The 26,690-nt window shown below is 36.1% G+C and overlaps 1 protein-coding gene across 3 annotated transcripts in view; it reads left to right on the top strand.

The window, feature by feature from the left end:
* The first annotated feature begins 878 nt into the window (after positions 1–878).
* Positions 879–26,690, top strand: part of LOC149575753 (uncharacterized) — a 47,041-nt gene continuing 21,229 nt past the window's right edge. Inside the window, exons 1-4 of one of the 3 annotated variants that reach the window (XR_016359711.1) lie at positions 888–1,368; positions 3,057–3,216; positions 8,006–8,082; positions 16,205–16,317. Coding sequence is in view for 1 of the 3 variants with exons in the window: in XM_089812263.1 (XP_089668389.1) it covers positions 1,108–1,368; positions 3,057–3,216; positions 8,006–8,082 (498 nt within the window). In the remaining 2 variants the exon portion in view is untranslated. Of the gene's footprint in view, positions 1,369–3,056; positions 3,217–8,005; positions 8,083–16,204; positions 16,318–26,690 lie in introns of all 3 variants that reach the window. The other 2 variants (XR_016359710.1, XM_089812263.1) reach the window with 2 other exon arrangements.

Here is a 26,690-nt window from a genome sequence, read left to right as displayed (position 1 = left end):
TTCAAATGTTCAACCAACAATAAAGTATTTGTTATACGACTTCTATATGATTCCTTTTATGACATATACATTGTTTCATATGATATTATGTTAAGTGAAGTTAGGGTTGCACCTATAAAGGCAATTGCTATGGTTTGCCTCATTAGTTATCTAAAAAAATGAAAAAATGTGTTAAGGTAGATGGCCTAAAGTGGTATTAAATAATATATTGTGCAAACGTGAAAAGACATGGATGCAACAAAACATCAAGTGGATGAACAAATGAAATATTCATTTTAGTACGTATCTTGCAAATAATAAAGAAATAACGATCTTTGTTATGGAGAAATTCTATAGGAGAAATTAGGGAAAGGAATTTGGAAGAAATTTTTTTTATTATATTAGCGAGTTCAACTCCACATGTGATCAACTCCAAAAGGCATACATAGGGGCCAACATTTCTTGGAGAGCTAAAAGTCTTATTGCACAACTTAGAACCAATTCTCATCAATTGCGATGTGAAACCGAGCGATAGAAGAGGCCAAAAGAGTCTTGGGAAGAAAGAGTTTGCATGCTTTTCAACTTTGGAAAGGTAGAAACTAAGAAACACTCTTATGTTATAATGTGAGGTGTACAAGGATATGTGGTTCAAATTTGTGGACATTATATTTGGTAGCTCTTGGCACAACTTATTTAATGAGGAGAACATTGAGAAGTTAGATAGGCTCATCATTAGCATGCATAGAGCCAAATTGTTAGGTGGACTCAATAGACTCCTTGTTTAGAATGTATTTTGTACTATTCCTTCACTAAAGAAAACTATTTTTTTCTTACAAATGTTAACATTGATATCAAAAAAAACATTCCATCTAATGTACGAAGAACTTTTTTTAAAAATCTTTTAATTTTTTTTGAAGTGTCATCAGAATTTGATCATAGCAAATTGATTATAACAGCTCAGTTTATATTTTTAAGGAACTTCGTTGTACCCTTGTCGATAATGTTTTCGATAATATTAATGTTCCATGCAATTCAAACAATGTTAGATTATCTGTAGGGTGTGCATACCGTGCTCTGGTCGTTTGTCTATCGTTGCCCTTTATTTATCCGATCGATCGACAGTCAGTGATGGCACGTGCAAAGATGAACAATCACCATGGAAAGGAATGCAATTGTTGTTCCAAAAATGCTTACGGTATAGCAGAATCCATGGAAGAAATGGATTTTAATCGAAGTTTATGGGGATCATGCGTGATTGGTGATTTAGAGCGAATAGAGAGGCTGCTTTCCAAGGGAGTTGATGTCAATGCAGAGGATTCATCTGGATATGCACCCTTGCACTATGCTGCCCGAAATGGCCACAGCCAACCGTGCTCGGTTCTCTTGAAGGTACCCATTTCATATTTCAATTTAGTTTTGCTTTTCAAAGTTGCATCTATTTAAATTTCAATTTGATTTTCCTTTTCGAAGACGCATGAATTACATTTTTAACGCCATTTTTGTAAGCCAAATTCTCTAAAGAAGTTAAGCAAGATGAATAATTCAGCTTCCCCATTTTTATGCTTGACATTAGAAAACTTGAATAAGCAGCAACGAATGCTGATTAATAAATGTCCTATATAGAATTAAAGGGTTGAACACTGAATTGTGTAAAATTCTTTGCACGGCTGTATAAAATATATGACAGATCTAGTGCCCCATTTAAAAGTGAAAATAAAACCATGTTTATTTTATCTAAGAAATTCAAAAGCTTTTAATCTTCCAGCAAAGAATACTAAAATTAAGTGCTCTACATGGATTAAATGGTTGAAGGGTAAGACACTATATATTGAATTGTACAATCGGGACAAAATTAAGAGGCCCGGTTATAGGTGTAAACTCCAGTTTGCATGTTTCTTATCAACATGCAAATGGATGCGAAAATGGGATATCAACATCCAATCTTGCCTGGATAACATTAAAGAAATAAAGAAGTTTGTCAATGAAAAATTCCGCAATATTCTGTGGACAAGACACTTAGGGCGGAAAAAATCTTATTACATTAAAGAATTTAATCCCACTTCTAGTCATGATGAAAAGGCCTATATAAGAGCACCTATTAACTGGAAAGCAAAAATGTTGATGGCACAACTTAGAACTAGTTCACATCAGCTGCGATGTGAAATTGGTAGATGGCAAGTTCCAAAGGAAGAGTGGGTAGACAGAACATGTTTATTCTGTAATATGGGAACAGTTGAGACAGAGAAGCACTTTGTCAAGGAGTGCCTGGCTTACAATGACATCAGATCTAGTTATACAAAAATACTGCAGAACAAGGATTTCAACTATTTATTCGAGGAAGATCAAGTGAAGAGAACAGCGGATTTGATTATCAAACTTCAGAGAAGGAGAGACAAGTTAACCAAAACTTTGCAACTGACTAGTTCCGCTCCTGACTCGGGAGGGTGACTGCATGGGTCCCATAGACTACTTTACTCTCATGGACATCATTAAAATCTATCATATCATATCATATCATATCATATCCCTTAGAATTTAAAAAAAAAATAGTTTTACCTTCTTAGAGAGGTGTAGACTACAGAGTCAATCTGAAACCTAATTAATTTTTACTTTCTCTTTTGTATTAGTCTCATCATTTTGATAGCTTAGGGCAAGTGTAGTGAGGGGTATTTCATTGTTTCTACAAATGATTGTTACCTTCATCATGCCACATAGGTGTCAAGAATCACATTCTCTACAAATAAAAATGCTACACAATCTAGTTCTTCTGTTTTTGACATTGAATGCTGCAATACATTTTCCATCTTTGTTGATGAATTCGTTCAATATAGAACTGCAGTGTGAACATCTTATTGTGTGCTAAAGTTTAAACAATTTGAACTAGACTTTATGTGCTAATTTGTTTTACCTTATCTGTTTTATTATATGTATGAAGTTCATTGAGAGTTCTTGTGTGAAATCTATCATAAAGTGACTTTATAAAGAAGTCTACTATGCCAGCAAATGAAAAGGTTGACATATTTGTGAACCTGAGAGTTTAAAGAAGATAAATTTCTGGACTTATACTTCTATGACAGAATGGGGCACTTGTGAATAAGAAAACACGATCTGGGCAGGCAACTAGTCTGCACCGTGCAGCATATGCAGGTCATGAAGAAGTTGTAAAAGTTCTCCTTGCTGCTGGCGCAGATCCTTGTGCTCAAGATTCTTATGGCTGCACTTCATTGCACAAAGCAGGTTTGTAGTGTTTTGCTTGTTGTCTGCATTTAGTTAACTTTTGCTTCTTTTGTTGAAGATTTTGGTATATCAATATGGATTACTATTTAGGGTTTGTTTATGCTATTGATTGATTCGTAATTTTGATGAAGATTTTGTTATATTTATATGGATTACTATTTAGGGATTGTTTATGCATTGATTCGTTCTATCATGTAATATCCCTTTTTTTGAAATTAATCCAAGTTGAAAACCCAAAATGTCCATGGGTCTTGGGAATTTCCTACAAAGGAAGTAGGATTAAAATTATAATTAGGGGGGCCTCGGGAAAAGTTAAAATATCAAACAAGGTCTTTTATGAAGAGCCTTGAATTTTGGAGGGAAATTTTATTTAATAGAAGTCAAGCAAGAAGTGGAAAATATTGATAAACCATTCTGCTCCTTGTTGGAGCATTGAACTTTAGTTCAATTAACTTGAGGATAAAAACCCTCTATATTTGGAATTAGAGGATAAAAAGTTAAAAACTAATAATTACTTGGAGTGAGGGATTTCACATGGAGATTGTTGGCGAAATGGTCAGTGCTCCTGTCGAGATTCATAACAAAGGACTAACTACCTCCTGTGGATTCTATAAGTCTAGTGGTTGGATCAGGCATTGGTAGGTCGATCTTTTGCTGCAACGACAATCACACCTCTAACAAGTGGTATCAGAGCTTGGTCACAAGTTCGAATCCCCTTGGGTAACCCTGAGGGGGAGATTGTTGGCAGAATGGTCTAACACTTCCCTAAGAATTCATGGACTAATCTTCTCTTAACGGTCCGTTTGGTTCGTGGAATTTAAAAAACCAGGATTTTTACAAACCTTGGTTTAGCCAAATCAAGGTTTTGCAAATCTTCATTTTGATTTTTGGGATTTTACTTGAACTGTTTGTTTCACTCGGAAGATGCGTGTGAAGACACATTTTTATGCGTAAGCTTGGAGTTGAAGGCAAACTTCAAAGTAGTCCAATCTGTTGTTTTTACACTCTTTAAAAAACATAACCAAGTTTTGATTTTCAATTCCTACTTGCTAGTAGGAAGTTGGAAAACTTGGTTTTGAGGCAAAATTGGAAGTCTGGTATGCTAATTCCATTTTGCCAATTTTGAAACAAATGCAAAAAAATTCAAATGCGGATTTTGAAAAAGCCAATTCCTGTCATCTTCGAGGAACCAAACAGACCATGGACCTGTAAGTCTGGGGGTTGTATTGGGCATTGACAAGTTGATCTTGGTGCAATGGCAAACATACTTGTAACAGAGATCACCATTGTATAGATTTGATTAATATAGTGGAAGCTGCATTATCTTTAGAAATATGAATTGCAGCTTTGGTAACTGAATCAAATCTTGTTTATCTTTGCTGCCATTTTCTTAATTTCTATCGTACCGTATAGAAGAAGGATAGTTGGTCAAAGAGGAGCTCAAACCAATTTAATATACATTTTGCTAACATTTTACCCCAGCTGCTTCATATCCTATGACTAATGAATCGATTCCAATTTGCTGAACTCTTGAAGACATTAAAGTGATCATCATTGCTGCTTTCTAGGGTATAAACTCTGACAAATACCAATGTAACATTTTGTTATTGACATGTTTTATGATATTTTTCTCAACCATTGATATTTTAATAGTAGCTATAATAGCTTGCAATACCCGATAAAGACTAACTGCAACCCCGTAAGGTTTTCATAAATTTGAACGAAAGACTATTGATTTTTATTTGCTACCATATTTGATTTAAAGGTGATTGCAGCATATTGAGATTAGTAGCTTCCGTACAATTTCAAGTTGTAGTTAAGTCTGCCGAATGCTTATCTAGCACGATATATATTTTCCTTAGAATAAAAATGAGATATATTTCGGAAAATTATAAAATATCAGAAAGTTTGAAGGGATATACGTATTCAAGAGCTGTTTTTCATATTCTCACTAACATCACCAATTGTGTGCACCATAATTTAAGTCTGCAATTCATTAAATGTTTAAGGGTTCAAATAAGTCAAAGATTTAATGGTGGACCTAACAATTGTCTCATGATATTCTGAAGTGTCAAAGAGATAATTGGTGACTTTGTGGCAGATTTATTTCTGAATCTAGCTACTCAAAGACATACATTCAACCTCTACAGAGCTTTATAATCGGTGTTTTTGTTTTTGTGTTGATCATTATATATAAATTAAATTATATAAAATATTTCCTCCAGGATATTAACATTTTGTATGATCTATTTGCAGCTGCTACAGCTGCTCTAAATTGAGGATAGGAACCCTGAGTTTGGAGAAGGAATTAAAAAAATGTAAGTCTGAAACTGTAAATATGAAAACAAACTGAAACTCTTGATTGATAAGGAAGCTTTGAAATATCTACAATGACCCCTATCTTGAAAGTTGTAATCTGAAGTGAGAATGATACATGAACGTCTGAATCATTTTCTATAAACCCAGGTCTGAAATTAAGATTGAACTGGGAACTGAAATTAGATAGTACTATGTGTTTGATAAATTCTAAAATTTGAAAATTGGATTGTAGTGGAAATTGGGAAGCTGCAAGAAACCTGATGCCAAAGGAATTGCCAAAAGAAAAACCTGATGCAAAGTTTCTTTTACGAATTTTGCAAAGGGAATGCCTCTAATATTGGCTTGCTAGAAACTTGGTCTTAAATGACAGAGAAAATAAGAAAGCTTCCTTAAGAAGGTTTTGATGAAACTATACGTGGAATTGCCAAAAGTAAAATCTGATTCTGAGTTTCTCTTATGAAAACTGCAAAGAGAATGACTATAAGATTGGCTTGCTAGAATATAGGTTTCAAATGAGAGAAAGAAGAAGAAAGCTTCCTTAAGAAGGTTTTGATGTCAGCTTGTGGCCAAATCAAGAACAGGACAGTGACAGTCTTGGCCAAAACACAGTCTCAGTTCTTTGCCTAGAGATTTACTTTCCCAAAGTATGTACCACACGAGATTCCATTTAATAAAATTTTGGCACTTCAGGTCTTTTGCCTTTTGCACATGTGGTAATTCAATATTAACATACAACTGAGTATCATAAACAGAGAATTTAAAGTGAACATAAAACAACTCCTAGTGGACCTATAAGATTCACACAGAAAATCCTCCACTAACTTAAACAGACTATTCTTTTGATATCAGAACAATCTATGCGTATTTTTGCTTGTTTTGAAACAGTCTGAACTTTGAGTTTCAGATTCTAAGATTATGATCAACGTAAATGAGAGGAAATGTGAGATTGAATGGTATCTGTAATTTGTTAAAAAGGCTCTGTTCAGTATGACACTATCCCTCCTATTGCGAATCTATTTATTTCCATGTTTCCATTATTATAACTACCATTTTCTGGGAAATCTCAGGTAAATTTATTATTATATCTTTGAACCAAGTCACTTTCTGCTTGGAATTGTTTGAGATGGAAAAGAATTTTGGAAATATTAACAGGATTGTGTTTAACATCATAATTACTTGTATGAGGGAAGGTTTGATATGATAGAGCTAAAATGGATGATTTAACAAATTATTCCACCAAGCAAAGAACCGCTTTCCAACATCTTGTATCTTTAAATGCATCACTAAAATTTGTGATGAAAAGCACCTTAGAGCAACATGGACAAAGAAATCCTTGTTTGCAAGTCCTGTCTTTTGGATATCTACTCTTACAGCTTGATAATTGGGCAAAAATCATTGAACTTGCATATTGGAGCAAATTAAGAAATGCATCAACATCTCTTCTATTTGAAGCAGAAATTGCCTTCAATAATGGGATATCTACAGTTTCTCTATGATGAAATTGTGATAGGATTAATGCTTAAGCCTCAAAAATGGCTTCCAAGCTTCTGTGTCACTTTCCTGTAAATCTGACTGTAGCATATTGCTAGCCAGAAGCTTCTAAGTTCAAAGGCTTGTTCAGGTTGTGAAACAGTAAGGGAGCCTACAATATCGTGCACTACTGCTCTCTTCTTTCTGAGACCACATTGCATAAAACGAGAGTAATCCATAGCCTTCAGCATTGATATATTTCTTTATGGGTTTCAAAAGATTTTAGGTCTACACATTGGGGATCCTTATTTCACATAACACTTTGTCTAACACCAGAGCATACAACAACCTTAAGACTAGGGCTACCTCTTTATTGATTTAAAGAGAAACTCACCACGGCTTTAGAGTAATTAAATGGTACCTTCTCCTGGGGAAAAAACTAGGAACTTCTTATTTTCTCCCTACAGTACCTCTAGATGCATGCGAATAATAGTTGATCTCAAATACATTTGAAACAATTTGCAGATGACTACTGGGGTGACGAGTTCTTAGGCAGGGGATATTCTTTAGGATTTAAATGGCATCTAAGGGGTGATGACAAGTTTGTGGATGCGGTATATTCCTTAGTATGACTTAAATTGCATCCATGTTTCATTGCTACCATCCCCATTGAACCTCCAGGTTGTATGCTTCTTTGTAGACTTTTATGATGCTTTTATCTCCACCATCAGAGGTTCTTCATGCGTGGCAAATTTTGGAAGCATAATTTCATTATTTTTATTACCGTGACTAATATTCATGTTCCTTTGCTTGTGCTTGGGCTTTCTCCATGCTCTTTCTTCATTTGTAAGATTGGGTTGCAGCCTTTAGTTATTCAATCATTAGGAAATTCAGCTTTTCTTAATAATCATGTTGCTTGGGACTTCACAAATAATGTTTTAGGTACAATCTTACACTTTTTTTCTTAGAATCAATGGAATTGATTTTCTCTTTTGAACAGTGAGCCAGGGACATAAGCGGATTGCCAGTATGCTAACAAAGGTCAACGCGAAGGCTTCTGAGATACAAGACAATAAGGTGAGCTTATGACACCTATAAACTTGAATTGTAGTTGTATTTGAGGTCATATATGCATTCATGTGTGTTGGAGAGTCAGATAAGTTCATGTGTGTTGGAGAGTCTATTGAATCAAAATAAATCTTTGGGATCCAAAAGAAAATGTTTGGGGAACTTGGATCAAGCTAACTTCTGTTATAATTAACCGACACCAAGATATGTACAATTTTGACTATAATAGGAACTATAAGAAATCTATTTAAAAATTGTAAAAATGTCCGGCTCATGTTAAACTGCTTAAGCTTCTGGTTGTTTGGAATTGTATTTTTGGGTTCACTGTTTGAGGGTTTGTCTGATGGATGTTACTTTCTACGGTAGAGGTACTGCTTTTCGAAAGTTGAGGTACATCACATCTTAACCATCTATTTTGATAATGTATTAATATGATTATAAGATAATGAGTCTATCATAAATATATGCAAGTACTTCTTGTGATCTATGTATTGTGACTGCCATTTCTTCTTAATTCCTTGCCATTTCTTTTTAATTCCTTTTGTCTTTTTCACATTTGTGATCAAAAGATCTCTCTCTATGATATTTCTCAAGGTCTTTTTCTGATGTTTATTATTTTTTTAAACACTATGTATGTGTGTTTGTGTGCGTGTATGTTGCTTAGGAGCCATTAGAGAATTCACTTTCTTCAACTTCAGTTTTGTTGCTGAATAAGAGAAACTCCCTCTTCAACTATAATTTTGAGACTCCATTTAGGCAATTTGCTGGTATTCCATTGGGCATTGTCATAAATCACCCAAAGAGCATGTTTTCTGCTCGTAATGTTTCACACTCAACAGTATTTTAAATAAGAAATCTTTTTGAGGGAATTATATATCCTGCAAACCACTTGTAAGTAAATTTTTTTTATTAGTTATTGCTAAGGGGATAAAATTGAAGTTGAATTGGTGAAATGAAAAATTGAAGCCATAAATGGAGGGATATTGACTGCCAATTGAATATTTCTTGGGACATGAGTTGACATTTGAAATGTTGGTATCAAATGTTCAATCTAGAAAATAAAATTATTAACAAAATGATTAATAAAAAGTGCGGATTTTCCACTCATTGCTTTATCAACATGAATGTCACATGTCCCAATCAATTATTGGTCGATCTAGTTGGGGATTTTGAAGCAGACTTTTTATAAAACAGTCCTTGAAATCCTTTTTGTAGTTGTTAAATGCAAACAGGAATAAAGAAAATCATAGGAGTAATTAGAGAGCATAAATAAACATGAAAATTGATAGAACATAAAAAATGACTTTGAGAAACCCAATGTGAGAAAAAAAAAAAAAAAATCTGGAAGAGAGGGTATTTTTTCCCGTATGCTAGTATCCCCTTGCTAGTTACAAAGGTATAATGTTTTCTTGAGGCCTTTCTGGTGCAGTCAATTTGATTCTGCAACACCTGAGTAACAATGCCACTACTTGGCCTTCCCATTTATGCATCAACATAGCTAACATCACTTGATTATTGCAAAAATGCACAATTACAGTATGTAGAGTAGAAACATCGAATTACTACGAAGGCCAGTTAGACCCCTCAAGGACTCAATATCCACTCCAAGCAAACTGTCAGGGTACCTGAACCCCTGAGTTTCTTATTAGGATGGTCATGTGTGTATATATCTGTGACGCTTAAAGACAAAAGTGTTTTGACTTCAGAAACCAAAAGTACTAATTGTCAAGACCTCTTGGACAACTCTACACATTCTATCTAGGAAATATGCACTAGTCAAGGATGATAGGGCAGCACACAAGCATCATGTATATATGAGGTATTATAGCTAGTACCAAAAAATGTGAGGCAACTGAGACTTGAAATTGATTACTAAATGTGACTAATACGGTAAATAGAATAGTAGTAAATAAATTGTTGTGCAGATGAAGAAAACAAAGGAATGCTCACAGAGGTCCAAAGCTAAAGCATCCAGCACAGACTGCGGTCTTCTTTGTTGTACCTACACATGAAGAAGTGAAGGTGAAAATGTTGGGGGGGTTGTGATTTAGAGTTTTGCCACAATCAAACCCTCACTTTGGTGTTTTGACCTCCATGGACAACCAAGATATAATGATAATAAAAATACAAGTAGAGAAGATGCAAAGAAACTATGCTATTATCGAAGACAAATGGAAAGAGCAATGTGATAACTTGGAAGGAAGAAACTTTCTTTTGACACCACAAACTAAAGGCTTCACGACGTGAGGAAATAATGTAAACCTCCCAAGACGATGAGCGAAAGAAGTAGGGGAGAATCGAGACAACTAGCCAAGAACCTGAAAGTGTGAATTTCAGAGATAAAAAGTGCTCAAGAGTGTAGAAGAGAGAAAATGAAGCAAAAAGAGGCAAGATAAAGGGACTCGCCATTGTACCGAAATTGTTGAGTGTCCAGAGAGACACGTAATTGCCAAAATTAGTAGGTGTAATGTCTCAATGTCCACCTTTAGTTTGGAGTATTGCAAGATGAACATGCGGCATACAGATGTGTTTGCACACAAGTGTTTGTGAATAGTCCAAATTGAAACTTTAAAAAATGGAATAATTGTATTAACAAATCACACAAATAAATAGAGTTTACAAATGCTATAAAAAGTGTGAACTAATAAGGAAAGTTGTATAAATAAAAATAATGTCTAAAAATCAAAGTTGCATGGATATAGACATAGGTACAGATACAGATACGGTATCGGGTACAAATACAACCATTTTTTAAGACCTCCAATATGAATACAGCTGGATACAACATTAATAAATAACACATACACTTGTATTTTATACAGCGTTCTAAGTTATGAGAGGAGGTTTTCATTACTTCAAAGCAATATTGACACATAAATGCTACATAAATATTTATAAGTTAATTTAACACTGTACAATGTGCAAAAATAGTAGAGTTGCATTAGAAAATAACCCAGAGTTTTGAGTTGCTGAAATAGAAATACTTTTTATGTCTTTCTCATTTGGTGCACAATTTTCTTATTAAAAATTGCATAAATATATATTTTTTAAATTTAATTTGGGGAGATTTACATCAAATCTTTAAAAAATTTAAATCACGTAGTATTTGGCACAGTTGGAAAATAAAGTTTTTTTAGGTAGACATGTGTACAATATTTGATGCGCATTCGGGCAAATATCGGATACATTTCCAAGTTGGACGGGGATACCCGCGTCCAAGGAGGGGCATGGGAGTTTCCAGCAACTCTACTAAAATAGATCAGATTAAGATAGCTAAAAATAAAGCCTAAATGATCATTAAATAAGGTTCTAGAATAATGAGCTAAATATAGCAAGAACCTGGGATACTGAAATTATTCTAATACAAACCAAAATCATCAAGAAGACATGTGGTGAAAGGCGGTGGAGTGGGTTGAGCAAGCCGTTGAAGTGGAAGTGTGACCATTGTCTTTGATCTAATCGAGGTGAAGGCCTTACGTGACGTGAAATTGCACTAGGTGTAATTTATGTCTTACATGTTGCCCCCACTTTAGCTAGCATAGAAAGATTCAAGACAGAGTAGAGAGAAAGGGTTGAGAGGATTATAATTTATAGCAATGTCCTTTATTCACATGGAGTTTCTCCTAGCAAAATATCTAGTCAACCAACCAAGAGCAATAAAGTGTGAATTTGAGAGCTAATAGCGTTCAACAATGTAGAATATGGATAATGAAGCAAAAAGAGGCAAGATAAGGGACTGAGCGTCATATCAAAGTTGGGGGGCATCCAAAGAGGCGTGACATTGCTGTAATAGTAAGTATAACATCTCAACAACCGCCTTCAGTGCAAGTGTTTGTGAGTAGTCCAAATTGTAGTGATTAGGATGATAAATGATGTAAGGTGGTGGAGTGGGTTGAGCAAGTTCATGAAGTGGACGCACAACCATTGTCTTTGATTTGGCTAAAGTAAATGCCTTATGTGATGTGAAACTACACTAGGTGTAATCTACGAGATTACATGTTGGCTCCACTTTAGCGATCATAGAAAGATGCAAGCTAGAGTAGAGAGAGCATTGAGAGCTTTAACTTGTAAAGGAAAACAAAGTCTTCTATCCATGCGGAGTTGCCCCTAGGGAAGAGATTTGACTCGGACCTTTGTGAGATAGTGTTTTGTCATCGTAACCATGTCAGTTGCAAATGAAAATGTTACATGAAAAGTGAGAATTTAATACAAAAATGATAGTAGATCAAACATATATTTTGAGATCATTCATAATCTACAAAATAACGATCATTAAGATATATGATCATGGAGATAGTGCCTGTATGGGTAGCAAGTTGTGTTATGCTAGATAGCCATAAGATTAGTCAGCATATGACTGCCAAAGATTGCATTGTGGTATAGACACATAAAAGATAGGAAATTAAATTCGATAAACATGATTTTTTTTTCCCCTCATGCAAGGCAAAAGCTATGATGATAATTGCAAACATATTTGGGAAAGTAATATTTGATAAAAGGCATGAGATCAAAATGAATATAATGCATATATGTTTTCCCCCTTTAGAATTGAGATGTATTACACATAGAGAAACATTAGTCATTGTAAGGAGAAGAGGGAGGGGGGATCTGATTATTTGGGGTTAGTAGAATGCATGGCAAGACACGTATTATGTGTGTATGAATTACTTATCATATTCCTGAAGTGTTTAGACCATATGAAGAAGATCGCATGCAGACAAACATGAAATAAAAAATTGTGACAACATTGAGGAAGGCCTAAATGCCCCCAATACTTTGTATCATCCTTGAATGCTGAAAGTAAAGCTAAGATGAAAAGAAGAATGATTAAACAAAGAGAGGAAGTGTACAACATATATTATCCCCTGTTTCCAAGTGCCTACAATGTAACTGGGGTCCTTTAGGAGAGCACAAATATATAAAATTAAGTACGGGGGAATGCAAAACAAACACCCTCTAATCTAAAGATAGAAGCACTACTCTAGTAGTCATCCACAAGCAGGTCCTCATCCTCCCAATCAAGATCTTAAGGGGAGGGAACGAAAATCTGAAAGTGAACGACAGCTAATACAGCACTAGATTCTTCACCATAAGAGCCAAGGATGAGAGCGCCTCGACATTCATATCCAACAAAACTGTGAGGCGAGAGTAACAATTGTGTTGGTATAGTTGACAATGCTGTGATTTCTTCCAAACAGTCAAAACATACACTCTGTAGAGGAGTGAGGTGACTCAACTGTTCTCTTTCTGCCTTTTTTTTTTTCATCAAACTTCTTCCACTTACCCTTGAAGTTGACTGGAAAAGCTTTCTATGAACTCTCATTCCAATTGCTACTACCTTATTTTTTCCACCTATCTTATTCCAAAATCTTAGTACTCAAATCATCAAATATCAGGTTAACATTAGTAGTAGCAAAATTAAATTTTTGAATAAACTGCTAGAAGGAAACAAGTAATAGAATGATGATCACCATATCTTTTTCTTTCATTGATCACCAAATGGTTTTCAACTACTCACTGCTCTTGCAACAAATCATTTTCATCTTTAGGAAGAAAACTAGATCTTTATCTGAAGTTCATGCAAACTCTTAAAACTTTGCCAAATATTTGTCTCGTACTACTTCTAGTCAGCATTTCGTTAATAATAGATAGAGCTTGATAAGCTTTATGACTTTCTATTGTGCTCATAAAACTTCTTCTGATTTCCTCTTTCTAATGGAGGGCCTACCCCAAGACAAGTTGATCCAAGCACCTGTACTTAAAACTTTAAAAGTAACGAATTTCCTCTATTTCCAGGTTTCATAGCTCTTTTCAAACACTTTTGGTTAGCTTCGACCGATATGTACAACAAACTAACCATGTTTAACAGAAAATTTCAGTCTAGCTGTTACTGCTGGCATTGTGCTTTAACATAAAAAAAGATCTGTTCATCCATCAAACAGCAATCTGAAAAAAATAATAGACAATTTTTATTTTCAATGTAGCAGTCTATATGACCACTGTAGCAATCAGTATAACTGATTCAGTGCTTCACATATGCAGCAGCAAAATCCTGAAAAAAATTGTATTTCCTCGATTGAAAATCCTTTCAGCTCCTTAGTACACATTGAGAAGTAGTTCATTGGTTGCCACTGATCAACAAAATCACTAGGCCTTCACCCAATTTATATTTGACTTACTCTCATTGCAGCATTGATACCATACTATGAAAACCAAACAGAAAGAAAGGAAGCATGTTGAAGAGAAAACTAAAAATTAGAAACACTTGATTGATAATAAAATGGAGACTGCAAATATCCTCTAATACAAATACATCATAAACCTGAAAACCAAAACCTAAAACAACTCAAACGTACCTTAAGTTATATTTATAATTTATAGGTTGCCAAAGTAACTTCACAATGAAATGAAGAATGTTGAAGAAAAAAACTAATAATCAGAAACACTTGATTGGAAATAAAAAAGATCTCTTTATAAAATACATCATAAACCTGAAAACCAAAACCGAAACAACTCAGATGTACCCTAAGTTGTATTTATAATATTATGCTGCCAAAGTAACTTTATTATGAAAAGTACATAAAGTAGTTATGACTATCTAAAACCTAAGATACCAATGCGCCCCCTAGCGCTGGGATCTGGAAGCGGATGCCTGCAGAAGCCAATGCGGGAGTGGATGTTCTCTGGCGTGCACAGGATGCGTTGCTCTAGAGTTCACAGGGTTTGTGGAAGTATGGTGCCTGTATATATTTTATAATCTGAAGTGGCTGTTTGATAATCTTTTCCAAGCTATTTGATAATACATGAATTGTAATCTTCTCACGATCGCAGCTCCTCCTGCCATGGCCTTCCTACCTCTGGCAGCCTCATCTCTACTATTTCTCCTGCTAGTGGTGACACCCTTGAAGGACTTAATTTCAGTTTGTGCAGCATCCCAATGGCCGTTGCTCTCCCTCTTTCCTCTTCTGCACTGGATTTGGGGATGTTGGACAACCTTGCCATTGGCTTAGACGCCGGCACTGCACCTGTGTTGTGCAACACTCAAAACAGGGGGTGGTTACCACAGCATGGTTGGGGGCACCTAAGCCTCCATTTATTTCTGCATTAATGATGTCTTTGTTGCCCTGCTGCACACAGGTTTTGGCCTGATCGGATGGAGTTTTTGGTAGGCATATGTAGACAATGATGTCTCAAATATGACTCTCCATTTGGGAAAGATTATCAAAGAGTCACTTCCCATGCCTATATGTGTGTGTGTGTGGGGGAAAGATTATCAAAGAGTCACTTCCCATGCCTATGTGTGTGTGTGTGTGTGTGTGTACACACACACACACACACACACATATACACGCATCCATACGCATCCGCATACCCCCTCCCCACCCCCCCCAAAAAAAAAATTCCCACATCCGACACCCACTTCTTGCATCCACTTCCGAATCCGCACCCGAATCGGTAACTTAGTCTAAAACTAATAAATTGCCATTAGAATAATGTGATACCAACACAACATATAACACTGGGAAATGAATAGTTTTTGGCTTTAAAAAAAATGTAAGATTGCATGTGATGGGTTGTATTCAATTTAAGATATAACTTTAGATGTGAGTGAGGGAAGCTTTTCAACGGCATGCTTTAAACTATGGGGAACTTCATGTGTGGCCAGATATTGCTTTCAGGATATTTGGTTTCCTATTTATAACCCTAATCTGAATGGCACTTTGAATTCTCAATTTTTTTGTTAACTACAAGGAGATAAGTTGCATATTATATCTTACTAGGATTAATCATCTCCTAGATCAGAGTTCAAGGCATAAGTCATGGCTGCTTGTATTTTTTGTTGAATTCCCATTCAATTGGATGCATTGTAGGTTATAATTTCATTAAAGCGATTCTTTTACAATCAAGGTCATAGTGTCATCTAGATTCTAACTAATGAGGAATGAGTAACAATTATCCATTACTTTAACTGGACATGTACTTCAATCTTACAAGTAATTTATTCTTCTAATAAGTTACTCTGATCATTACTCGTTACTTTCATTAACTCGCTTCTATAAAATGCCATAGGTAATATTCTTTTTTTTTGTGAAATTGAACGTGCTTTAATTTTATGCAATAAACATTACAGGGCCTCTTCCCAAGCAACTATTAGATCCTATACACTGGGATTGGAAACTGATGCATAACAGGGACACTTTGTTGATGCAGCATCACAGGGCAACTTTGATATTCTTAGAAGATGTGAGTAAAATGCAATTCCTTTTCATATTTATTGACTAATGATTACACATTTTGTGTGGTAAGCTTAGTTGGAATTTTCTGAATTTGTAGTATAAGGAAATACAATCAGTAAGTTCTCTAAAAATATGCTTGTGGAAATGAAATTTTTGTCCTAGCTGAAACTCCTTGAATAAACTCCAACAGAAATAAATCGACAGTGTGTTAAGAGTGATATAAATTTGCATGGAATTTGTAAACTATTTGAATAATTATGAACAACATAAGGAGAAGGAAACAAGACACATTAGAAACCTTAAGGTGGGGAAACTTAGTTGGAAGTGGCAACTGCATGTCTTCTTGTCTTGATTAATTAAGTCAATGCAATTAATTCTGAGAGCATAAACTTACTCTTTGTTGTCTCCTATCTTCATAGTATTGTCATGGAAAGATTTTTGAGAGGCATATAGTTCTAAACAGAGTTGGACTTCTTGAACTCAGCAAAAACTGGCCAGGCCCAAAAACCTCGACTTGGCAACTCATAATATTGCTTAAATTTCATTAGGAACAGATTGTTTCGGAAAAATTCAATGAGAAGATACATCTAGTGAGTCCATTAATGAGTACAAAGGTGGTTTCTATTATATTTGATTGATTTGAATGCAAATTGAGTACAAAATGGCATCCTCGTGCAGAATGCTGATGGCTGATAGACTGAAACAATGAAAGTTGTAAAGTATGTTAGTAAAGCTGGGGTCTAGTCCTTGGAGTCTATTTTGGCTCCTACCCCCCACTTGGCATGACAGGCTGTGGCTGGACCTCCATCGTGGATGTAGATGCTGGTGGTAGTGACACGTCGTTAGCCTCATCAATGTCTAAAGCTTTCTTGATCATCTCCTAGAGTGAACTTGGTCCAAGGGCCTTGACCCACCCTCTCAATGGGGCCAAAACTCCTTCTATGAATAGGAAGATTAATCTCTTTTCAAATATGTTTGTCACCAACACTGAGAATCTTTGGAGTTCGGCAATGTAGCTGTCAACTGATCATCCTTTCTTCAGTTGTGACAACTCTTTGAAGTTGAGTTCATGATCCTTCCCATCAAACGTCTCGATAAATCTCCTTGTGAAGTCGGCTTATGGAGTGATTTGATCATGTTGCATGACCATTTTGTGATGCCACAACTCATGACCAATTCTATCAGGATTTAGTGTTGTGAATATGATTGCTCCATCTTCTGGCATGGGGCTGAGCTGAAAGTATGTGTCCACTTTCCATACCCAGGCACATGGTGTTGTCTTCCCCGAGCCATCAAAGAATGGTAGACTAAGCTTGCCTATCTTCCTCAAATTTTTATTGTGGTCTCTATTATCCCTGTTGATCAAGTGTCTCATTCTTAGGTCCATGTAGTTTTTGAGGGACATACCCAGCTGTAACCCCCCACCTAACCAATCTTACTAGAATTGATCCGATCAATGTGGGAGCATGACTCTTTTGATGCTCAATTCTAGGCAAGAAGATGGGCTTCATGGGCTTTGAGGACGTGAGTCCTTCCATTGAATGAGCTGTGACCTTGCTCATTGTTACTTCCATCATTAGTGTCATTATTCTTTGATTCTAACATATAGTCTATTGCTTTGACTATTCATTGCTGACCTATTGACAAATCACGCAATATCACCAAATGGCTTAGATCCGGTTGAAACAGGATTAGACAATTGTGCCTGTTGCCTTCTTTGGTAATGATGTATGCTACTTCTCCACCACTCATAAATCCTCAACCCAGCAAACAACAACATACAAAACGTGGAAATCTCATGAGGTCTTCAAGTGCACACAACTTGAATTTTTATTTGGATCTGAAACTGTATACAATTTGAAAATATTTGCATCTTGCTTATGTCATTTTATGTTTTGGAAGGAGTGGGAGATGATGATTCTGGTGTTATTGGACTGAAGGGAGCTCTTAGGACAGTCTGTCCAATCTTGAAACTATTATTACCCTTAGAAATGCTCGGATCAGATAGCTGTGTTCATGCCAGCTGATTGCCACTCCAAAAACTTGATAAATAGTTCTCAACATGTGGCATTGATGGAATTGACGAAGTGTCCATCCTTGTATATCATTTACCTTTTCTAGCTTGAATTACTTTTCACTATGAGACAATTGATCGACTTTTTGCAAGAAGGTGCAGATTGATCACATCTCTTGTAGAACACTTATTGGAAACATATATGTCGTGCTATTGTTGGAGACATATATGTCACAATATTGTTGGAGACATAGATTCAATTATTTGATCATACTCTTCTGGTAGTTCTTTTGAGCATTATGGAGAGCTGAAATCACACTTGCTTGATAATTCGTTTGCAATCCTTGATGTGTGAACCAACTCGAGGTCCCTCAGACTAAGTCTGCGGATTAAGTATTTCGTTGCTTTCGGGACAACAATATTGGAACAATGAAACTGTTCCTTCTGCTTAAGATTTTGTAGTCTCACAGAACGATAATTGTTAGTTGACTGCTCGCACTACCCAGCAATAATTGCCTGACATATTCCAGTGATTTCTCAATAAGTACAATTAAGCAATTAGTGAATAATACAATCAATCCACACCACACACTTGGATTAATTCTGTTTCTTTTTGTATCAAACAAGGATGGCAACTCAATGATTGGTGAAAGGACACTTTTGGTGTTTGTCAACATTTGCCATAGGGCCCCAATATAAGGCCTCACTTCACTGGTTATCACTCTACTTACAATGTTCAACAGAATTCAATCATGACGTGCTCTGAATTGATTCGCAGGACCACCTAATTTCGAATTTTGAAATGCTTCAGTCCACTATAATTATATGACACCACTCCTACATAATTTTCTCTTCCTTGACTTGTCTGACATTCACACCAATCTTGATACAAACTGATCTTAACTACTGGAGCCTTCTTGGTCAGATCTTCCTTCACTTCTCCAATTTGTAAATTTGTCTCCAGGTGGAGACTTCATGAATTTGATCTTGGAGACTAGGGTGGTAGAAACTCCACCAAAACTTCTTTCAGTCTTCAACTCCTAAGCCTTAGACAATAAGAAGAAGAAATCCAAGAACATGCATGCCTGATGTTTTGCTCAAACTCTCCTTTTGTATACCCCTTCTAGAACCTTTTCCTTCCAAAACATTTAGATTTCAATTGGGAGGGAAAATATAAAGTGGCCCAAAAATAACATTATTTCAATTCCACTGGAGCCTTAAATTAATTTATTAATCTATCCCCTTAATCAAATAAAGGGGGCATGACAGCCCACTCTTCCCGGATGTTACTTACCCTCAAGAAATTACAAGCGTCTAATACTCCCAACAGTACCGGGTTCCCAAATCAATGTAGGGCCAGGGTATGTTGACATGCTGTACTCCATCAAGTTTCCACTGCTCCACTCTGATGTAAACATCACCATGTCCAGAGTTGTGATATGCTCGCCATGATTCCACTGAAACAATGCACCAAACATGCCACAATTCTGTCAAGTTTCAACTGCTCCACTCTGATGGAAACATCACCATGTCCAGAGTTGTGATATTCTTACCATGATTTCACTGAAACAATGCACCAAACATGCCACAATTCCATCTGAATCTGAAAGAATTCGTCTTGATTGTTTAATCAATCCTCCCAGTCTTCTATATGCTTCTGTTATCAATCAGAACACCGTCTATGTTGCTGGAAATTTCACTCCCCACGATGCACCAAATTCCTCCTGTGGCGGGAGATGGTAGGAGCTTCTTGAAATGCCACACTCCAACAAGTAGAATATGATTCAAACATTTCCGCTCCTCTCATCAGCTGCTGCCCTCAAAGGACAAATGGAAACCTCTTTTATCAACTGTACCGAACAACCTGTAAAGTGAGCAGCTCCATACTCCATTAATGCAGCTCGAGGGAAAAGTGTATTGAGAATTTGAGAGTGTCTGCATAACCAAGCAAAACAGAATCAACAATGCCACCATCAATGTGCAATCCCTCATAGGCTGATCCAAAAGATCTAAACCCTACTGTGAGAGCTCCTAGAAGCGGTAGCCCCCTAACTCTCCACGGATGACCACAGCTTAACCAGGAATGATTCACTGATGTCTCTCTTTACATGTGTAAGTACAATGCTAGAGGCTGATCCCCTGAGCGTGTGCTTAATTGTCACATCCTTATATAGCTCTCCAAAAGAGGACAGTCACGATTCTCATGATATATTCAAGATACCTCAATAGATTTTTCAGAATCATGCTTTTGTTCACCCCCATCTACACATTCCTCTTGCTTCTTAATCTCATCCTCTCTTCTCCCTCTACTTGCCTTCATCAGCTGGAAAGAAGAGTGATCGAATATCAGCTTCATATCATTGTCTTATCTGATCTGTTTGATTGTAGCTCTTTTTGATCTCTTGGAGACATTGCTTTGCTTGGCCTGCTAGCAACTTGGCCTTCCTAGCTCTTTATATAAACCATCACACATCTCTTGTCTTAAGAATGTCCCCTTTGATGCAATGAACAAAATTTGATTCCTTGTGGCTCGTATTGACAACATAATCTTCATGTTTAGATCCTTCACTGTGTCTGAAAATCACATCCATGTGCCTAGCTGAAGTGTCTCTAGATCCTTCTTTAGGCATGCCTTTAAAGACCACCTTCTCCCTGTTCACCTTGAAAGTGTACTCTAAGCTCTTGAAGCTTTGGGAATACTTCTCGAGAGACTTCATCCATTGAATGGCCAACATAACATCAGTGTCATCCAGTGCTACAATATAAAAATCATTGGTACTCATTTAGTCACTAGGAAACCAATTGTGTGCAAGGCAATTGATGACCACTAGCTACCTTAACATCAAATCTCTCATGTTCTACCTATAGCTCTTTCTTGGCAACTGCAGTAGTACCAACGAAATTGTGAGTGGGCCCACTATGAAGCATGATAATGACTTGTTGTCCTTGTAATATACCTTGCACCCGAAAAATATCATTTCGTGAAATACCAAATGGGCAAGCAATAGTTCCTCTCCGCTTCCCAAGGGGTGTTCAGTTCTTCCCATACACCGCCTTTAGTGGACAATCTCTAAACTTAGTAAAAAAACAACAAATTTGTATGTAACCTTTGCATGGGCATCTGATCCACAACCAATTAGATTTGATCTAACCCAAGTGCTTTGTAACTCATGGAATGCTACAATGGTTGACATGCACAACATGCAAACCTAGGAAAATGACAAAACTGACACCATAAAGGAGCCATTGACATATTTTTATCTTATTTAATAATGTATGTTTTAGTTTCCTAATATGTTAAAAAACGTGGTATTGTCCTCGTGTTGTCCTCAATTTTGGCTTCAAAAAACTGGGGCAACTCTACGCAATTTTCATATGGATTTGTATGCACATCCTCTTTGTTTTAATTTGTCGATAAGGTGTCATGGAACAATTCGCTATCCCTAAAGTGTACTCTATGTGATCCTATCTCTGCATTCTTTTTGAAGGTTTTTGTTGAGTTAACTCTCAAATTGTTTGCTAGTGTGAGTTTTTCTTCTCTGACCGCAAATGCTCGACTTTTGGCAAACTTTTGTGTCTTTTCTTTATTTTTCTTTGTGTTGTAAATATCTTTAGTTACATATTAAATTTAATTACATAAGACACTTTTTATTATTCATTGCATATATCAACATGCAAATCACTATATGAAAACCCACTTCCAATAAATTTTAAGTCCCAACATCATTAAAGTGTACTTTTTCAAAGCGATAACACATTTTAATGTGTTAAGTGGGCTTTTAATATGCATTTACATATTTAAAACTTATTAAATCAATGTAAGTGGCAAATTCTAACCCATTTACATATGTTTTTGCATTTATAAGTTCATTTTAATGTTTTAATGCATTTAAGTGGAGTTTTTCAAACCTATGATATATGCATTTTTAAAATTGTCACTTAAGTGGACTATTCAGATTCATTTACATTTTATTATAACATGCAAATACATGTTTTAAGTGAGTTTTCACTTAAGTAAACAAAAATGTTTTTTTTACCCTGTTGCATATGTTTTTGGCTATGTTCCCCCAAGTTTCCGGTACAGGGACAGTGAGGGATGGCGGGACAGATTTCCGGGATGGCAAATTTTTTTGATGATTTTGGGGAGGGGGGGGGGGGGGGGGGGGGGGGCGGGGGATGGCAAATGGGGACGGCTATATATATATAGGGAACTTTTAAACTATATATTGAAATTTGCAAATATACATGTCATTCATATGAGCATGTCATTTAAACATTATAGAACCATAAAATACAACATTTGAATGCCATCTAGGAAATAATATCCGATTTTAGTACCCAATTGTCAAAATGCATATCAATATCAGTGAACACTAAACAATGAACATTAACAATTGTCAATATCATAATGTCATAATTATAAACATGATAAATCTGAAAATCAAAATCAAAATATGCCCAAAGCTATAGGCCCAAAGGGTAGAGGGCTGCCATAAAGTCATAAGTATCAATGTATCATAATCATGTTCATGTTCAAAATAAAAATGAAAACGTAGAAAAATGAAGCAGCCTGCTGCTCCTATTTTGCCTCTACTGCCTTTTAGGGCATTTGGAGAAGTGGGGACAACTTGGCCGACCAAGTTGGAAGCTTTAAAAAAAAAATTATGTTAAAACTTTTTTAATTTTATGCAAACAAAAAAGGGGGACGGCCACCCTTTTTCCCCTCAGGGGTCCCCAAGTTTCCGAGACGTCCCCTGCATTTTTTCACTTTTTGGGGATGGTTGGGGGACGTCCCATACCTGTCCCCTCGTCCCTGGGACGTCCCCGTCCTCGAAACGCTGAGTTTTAGGCCGGGTATGCGTCCCCGGGGAACATAGGTTTTTGGTAAAAGAAAACCCATTTCTATAAGCCAAAACTAGATGTGGCGAATTTTGATCCCATAAAAGGTGTTTTAAATACTAAAAGAACATATATATGCGTTGAAAAACCCCATTTTTCACATAAAGATCATAACTGACAATTTTTCATGCAATAACATGTAGTTTTAAACATGCTTTTCACTTCTAATGCATTTAAGCAAGAGTGGCAATTTTAGACCCATTTGCTTATCATTTAAACATGTAAATAGTTTTTATGGCTTGTAGTGCATTAAAATTTAAAGTGGCGATTTTTCCAGCCATTGCATATGTTTTGAACATGCAAACGCAACCCAAAAGTGTGTTTAACTTCATAACATGAGGCTTTTTGATCAAATACCTCATAGTGGCAATTTTTAGTCTGAAAAACGCATGTTTTTGGCTCTCAAAACTTCATTTTTTTGGACATTTTTCTCCAAAAACGGGTTTTCCAGCCTTCAAATGCTCATATCTTGAGCATTTCTTGGTCATTTTTTATGATCTATAGGTCATTTTTGCCTAAAATCACCCAAAGAACACACTGGGCTACTCAAAAAGAGAGTTTGTTGAGTGTTTTCTTCATTTCTCAACCCATCTAGGGCATGTTTTTGCTCAAAAATGCCCTAGTTTTGAGCAATTTGCACCATTAAAACATTAAGTGTTTGAGTCAAGGTAAATTTGAAAGCATTTCCTATCCTTCCTCACTTGCATTCAAGTCTTTTAAATCACTTGATATGCTTTTGGTGCCATTTTCCAAATTCTTTGCATGTTGTACATTGTTTGGTCAAAACGGTTGCTAAAATAATTCAATATTTTGCTCTAACTTCCTACACTTTGGCAAGCTACGAATTTTAACTCATCTCTTGCAAAGATCAAGTCAAGATTTGAAGTCTATTTAACACTTCATCTTGCAATTTTTCTAAATCCAAGAAATCTCTTTGATTGCATTTTCAAATTCTTCATGTGTTTAAAACGACTTCTTCTTTTGCCTCTTGATAAAAGGGTATGATTCCTTGTTATTTTTCTTAAGGTATTTGTTGTGTTGTGTATGCAAGTCTCGTCATTCCCATTTTTAGATTTGCATTTGTTTTGTATATGTCAAGTTGCTTCTTCTATTATTTTGTCTTCTTCTCCGAGTTGCAAGTGCAAGGTTTTATTTACTTGCATGTGCAATCGGATGTAAAATCTCGTTCTCAAAGGAAAGACAGGTTCATTTTCCCCCCACATGCGAATGCAAGCTAAAACCCCACTCTCACGCATTCCATATACCTCCATATGGGTGCCCTATGGTTGAAGTTTCTCCCATGTGCTTGCCGAATAGAGTATCACTTTTTGCACTTATTAAAACATGCTATGCCCAATGTGTTACTCATTTATTCTTCTCATTCACTTTACTCCAAGCTTGTTGGTTGTACATGCAGTGGACTTTGAAAAACCTTAGTTACCAGATTCGTGCCCTAGAGGCCGGATCCGGATTCGGGTCCAATCCGGATCCAGATTCGTGCCTGGATTCGTGCAGATCCGAGCAGGATCCTTGTTTTACACAGTGGATTCGTCCGGATTCATGGCCCATGAATCCTGACAAATCCACTGTGTAAAACAAGGATCCTACCCGGATCTGCATGAATCTAGGCACGAATCCTCAAGGATCCAGCATGAATCCTCAAGGATCGACGGGTTTAAGTGAGTCTAAGTTATTTAATATGACTTTTTTAAATATATTTTTTTGCTTTCTAGTGCTAAAATGACCTTTTTATGCATTATATATACTAATAAATGAGAGAAACAAATATATATATATATATATATATATATATATATATATATATGTATTCACGAATCCTCCACGAATCCTAATCGGAAAAAAAAAAAAATCACGAATCCATGGATCCGATTCATGTGCCCAAATCGGATTCGTATCCCGAATCGGTAACTAAGTGAAAAACCCATTTTTGGGTTTTCTAATCACTTTTTAGCCATTCCGAGCTTAACCCATTTGCTCCTTTATTGTCTGCAATCATTACATACAATTCCCTATTCATATTGTGCCCAATGGACCCATCTATGCTTGAAAGAACAAGCGTTGGTTTTTCTAGAAACTCAATAACGACATGTATAACACCAAACATGCAAAGAAGAAAGAGGAATGCGAAACAAGAGCGATCACATAATGAAGCTTACAATGAGATGAGAGAATGATTGAATGCATAAAATGTTTTCAAAACAGAGATGAAAAGAAACAAAATGTGTTTTTGAAGAGACAATCACCATTTCACTACAGAGCAAGCAAGGATGCAAGTTCATGTTCCAATTCAAGAGCTTCCACCAAACCTGAGCACGTCAACCATTGACCATCCTATAGCAACATGAAGACCAATTAAAGCTTGATGTAATAGAATTTGTGTCTTGTAAGGCACTTAGAATATTATTTGTAATTGACATATTACATGTGATGGATGTCATGTCCCCTTCTCAGTTCAAGTTAGATGGGCGCCAATTTAATCTATCTTCACATCTGGATAGGTTAAAAATATTATTTGGCAGGATGTCTACCAATCACAACAGGGGTTTAAAATAATTTACTTCAAAACTTTATTAAAGTGAGAGAAGATTAAGTCATTTTAATGTTATAAGTTACTTTATAAAATGACTTTAAGTGACTACAGTACGAAAATGGAGTTTTATCCCACATTCTTTACTCCTTGTGATTTCCCTCATTTCGAGGCTATAAAAGGGAGCTTACATTGGGGTTATCAACACACAACAGAATTTATGAACTAAATGTTCTAAGTTCTAGTTGCTTTAATGTGAGTGGTCTGAGACATTGAGGACGAAACCCCTCAAATCTGGAAACACTAAGGGAGTTGGACATAGCCTCAATCTTCCTCTATTTTTCAGTTTGCATTGGTGTGGGCAAAAGTTGGCAATGGCATGAAAATGTGTAAGTACAATTGCTTATTATTTCTGGAAGAAATCGTTTACACAGGAGTTTACTTGCAGTGTAGCTTGGTTGATTGAATTAGCACCCAGATTCCTTTAGACGGCTGAGATAGTATACAATTGGAAGTGCATTATTTTTCTATCTGCTAGACTGAACTACGTCTTGGGTCGGGTTCACCATTACCCACTGGAAGGGGTATTTGCAAAGGTGAAGTTGGAGTCAAAAGATTGAAGTCACGGCTTAATACAAGGCAGACATTATGCACAGAACCAACCAGTCATTACGTAAGGCAGGAGGTATGACATCCTGAGTTTGCTAAGAGACCTTCACGGCATGTCACGTTTAGAATAGCTATAGTGTGTGACAGCTTTCTCAGTGTCGTGGTCCATAATACCAGTCGGACTATGATTTTAAAATGAGTTGGTATTTGAAAATAAAACTCTAGCCGTTCGTCCTCCAATAGCATTCAAAGGAAACCTTGCCGTCAACATAACACTGGACATCATCTACTACAGCAGTCGAAGGGAGTG

The sequence above is a fragment of the Cupressus sempervirens genome, chromosome 2 (assembly GCF_028749045.1).
Source record: "Cupressus sempervirens isolate cs-2001-9-10 chromosome 2, ASM2874904v1, whole genome shotgun sequence".
NCBI lineage: Eukaryota > Viridiplantae > Streptophyta > Pinopsida > Cupressales > Cupressaceae > Cupressus > Cupressus sempervirens.
Note: the sequence above shows the minus strand (reverse complement) of the source record. Positions and strands in the feature narration are given on the sequence as shown.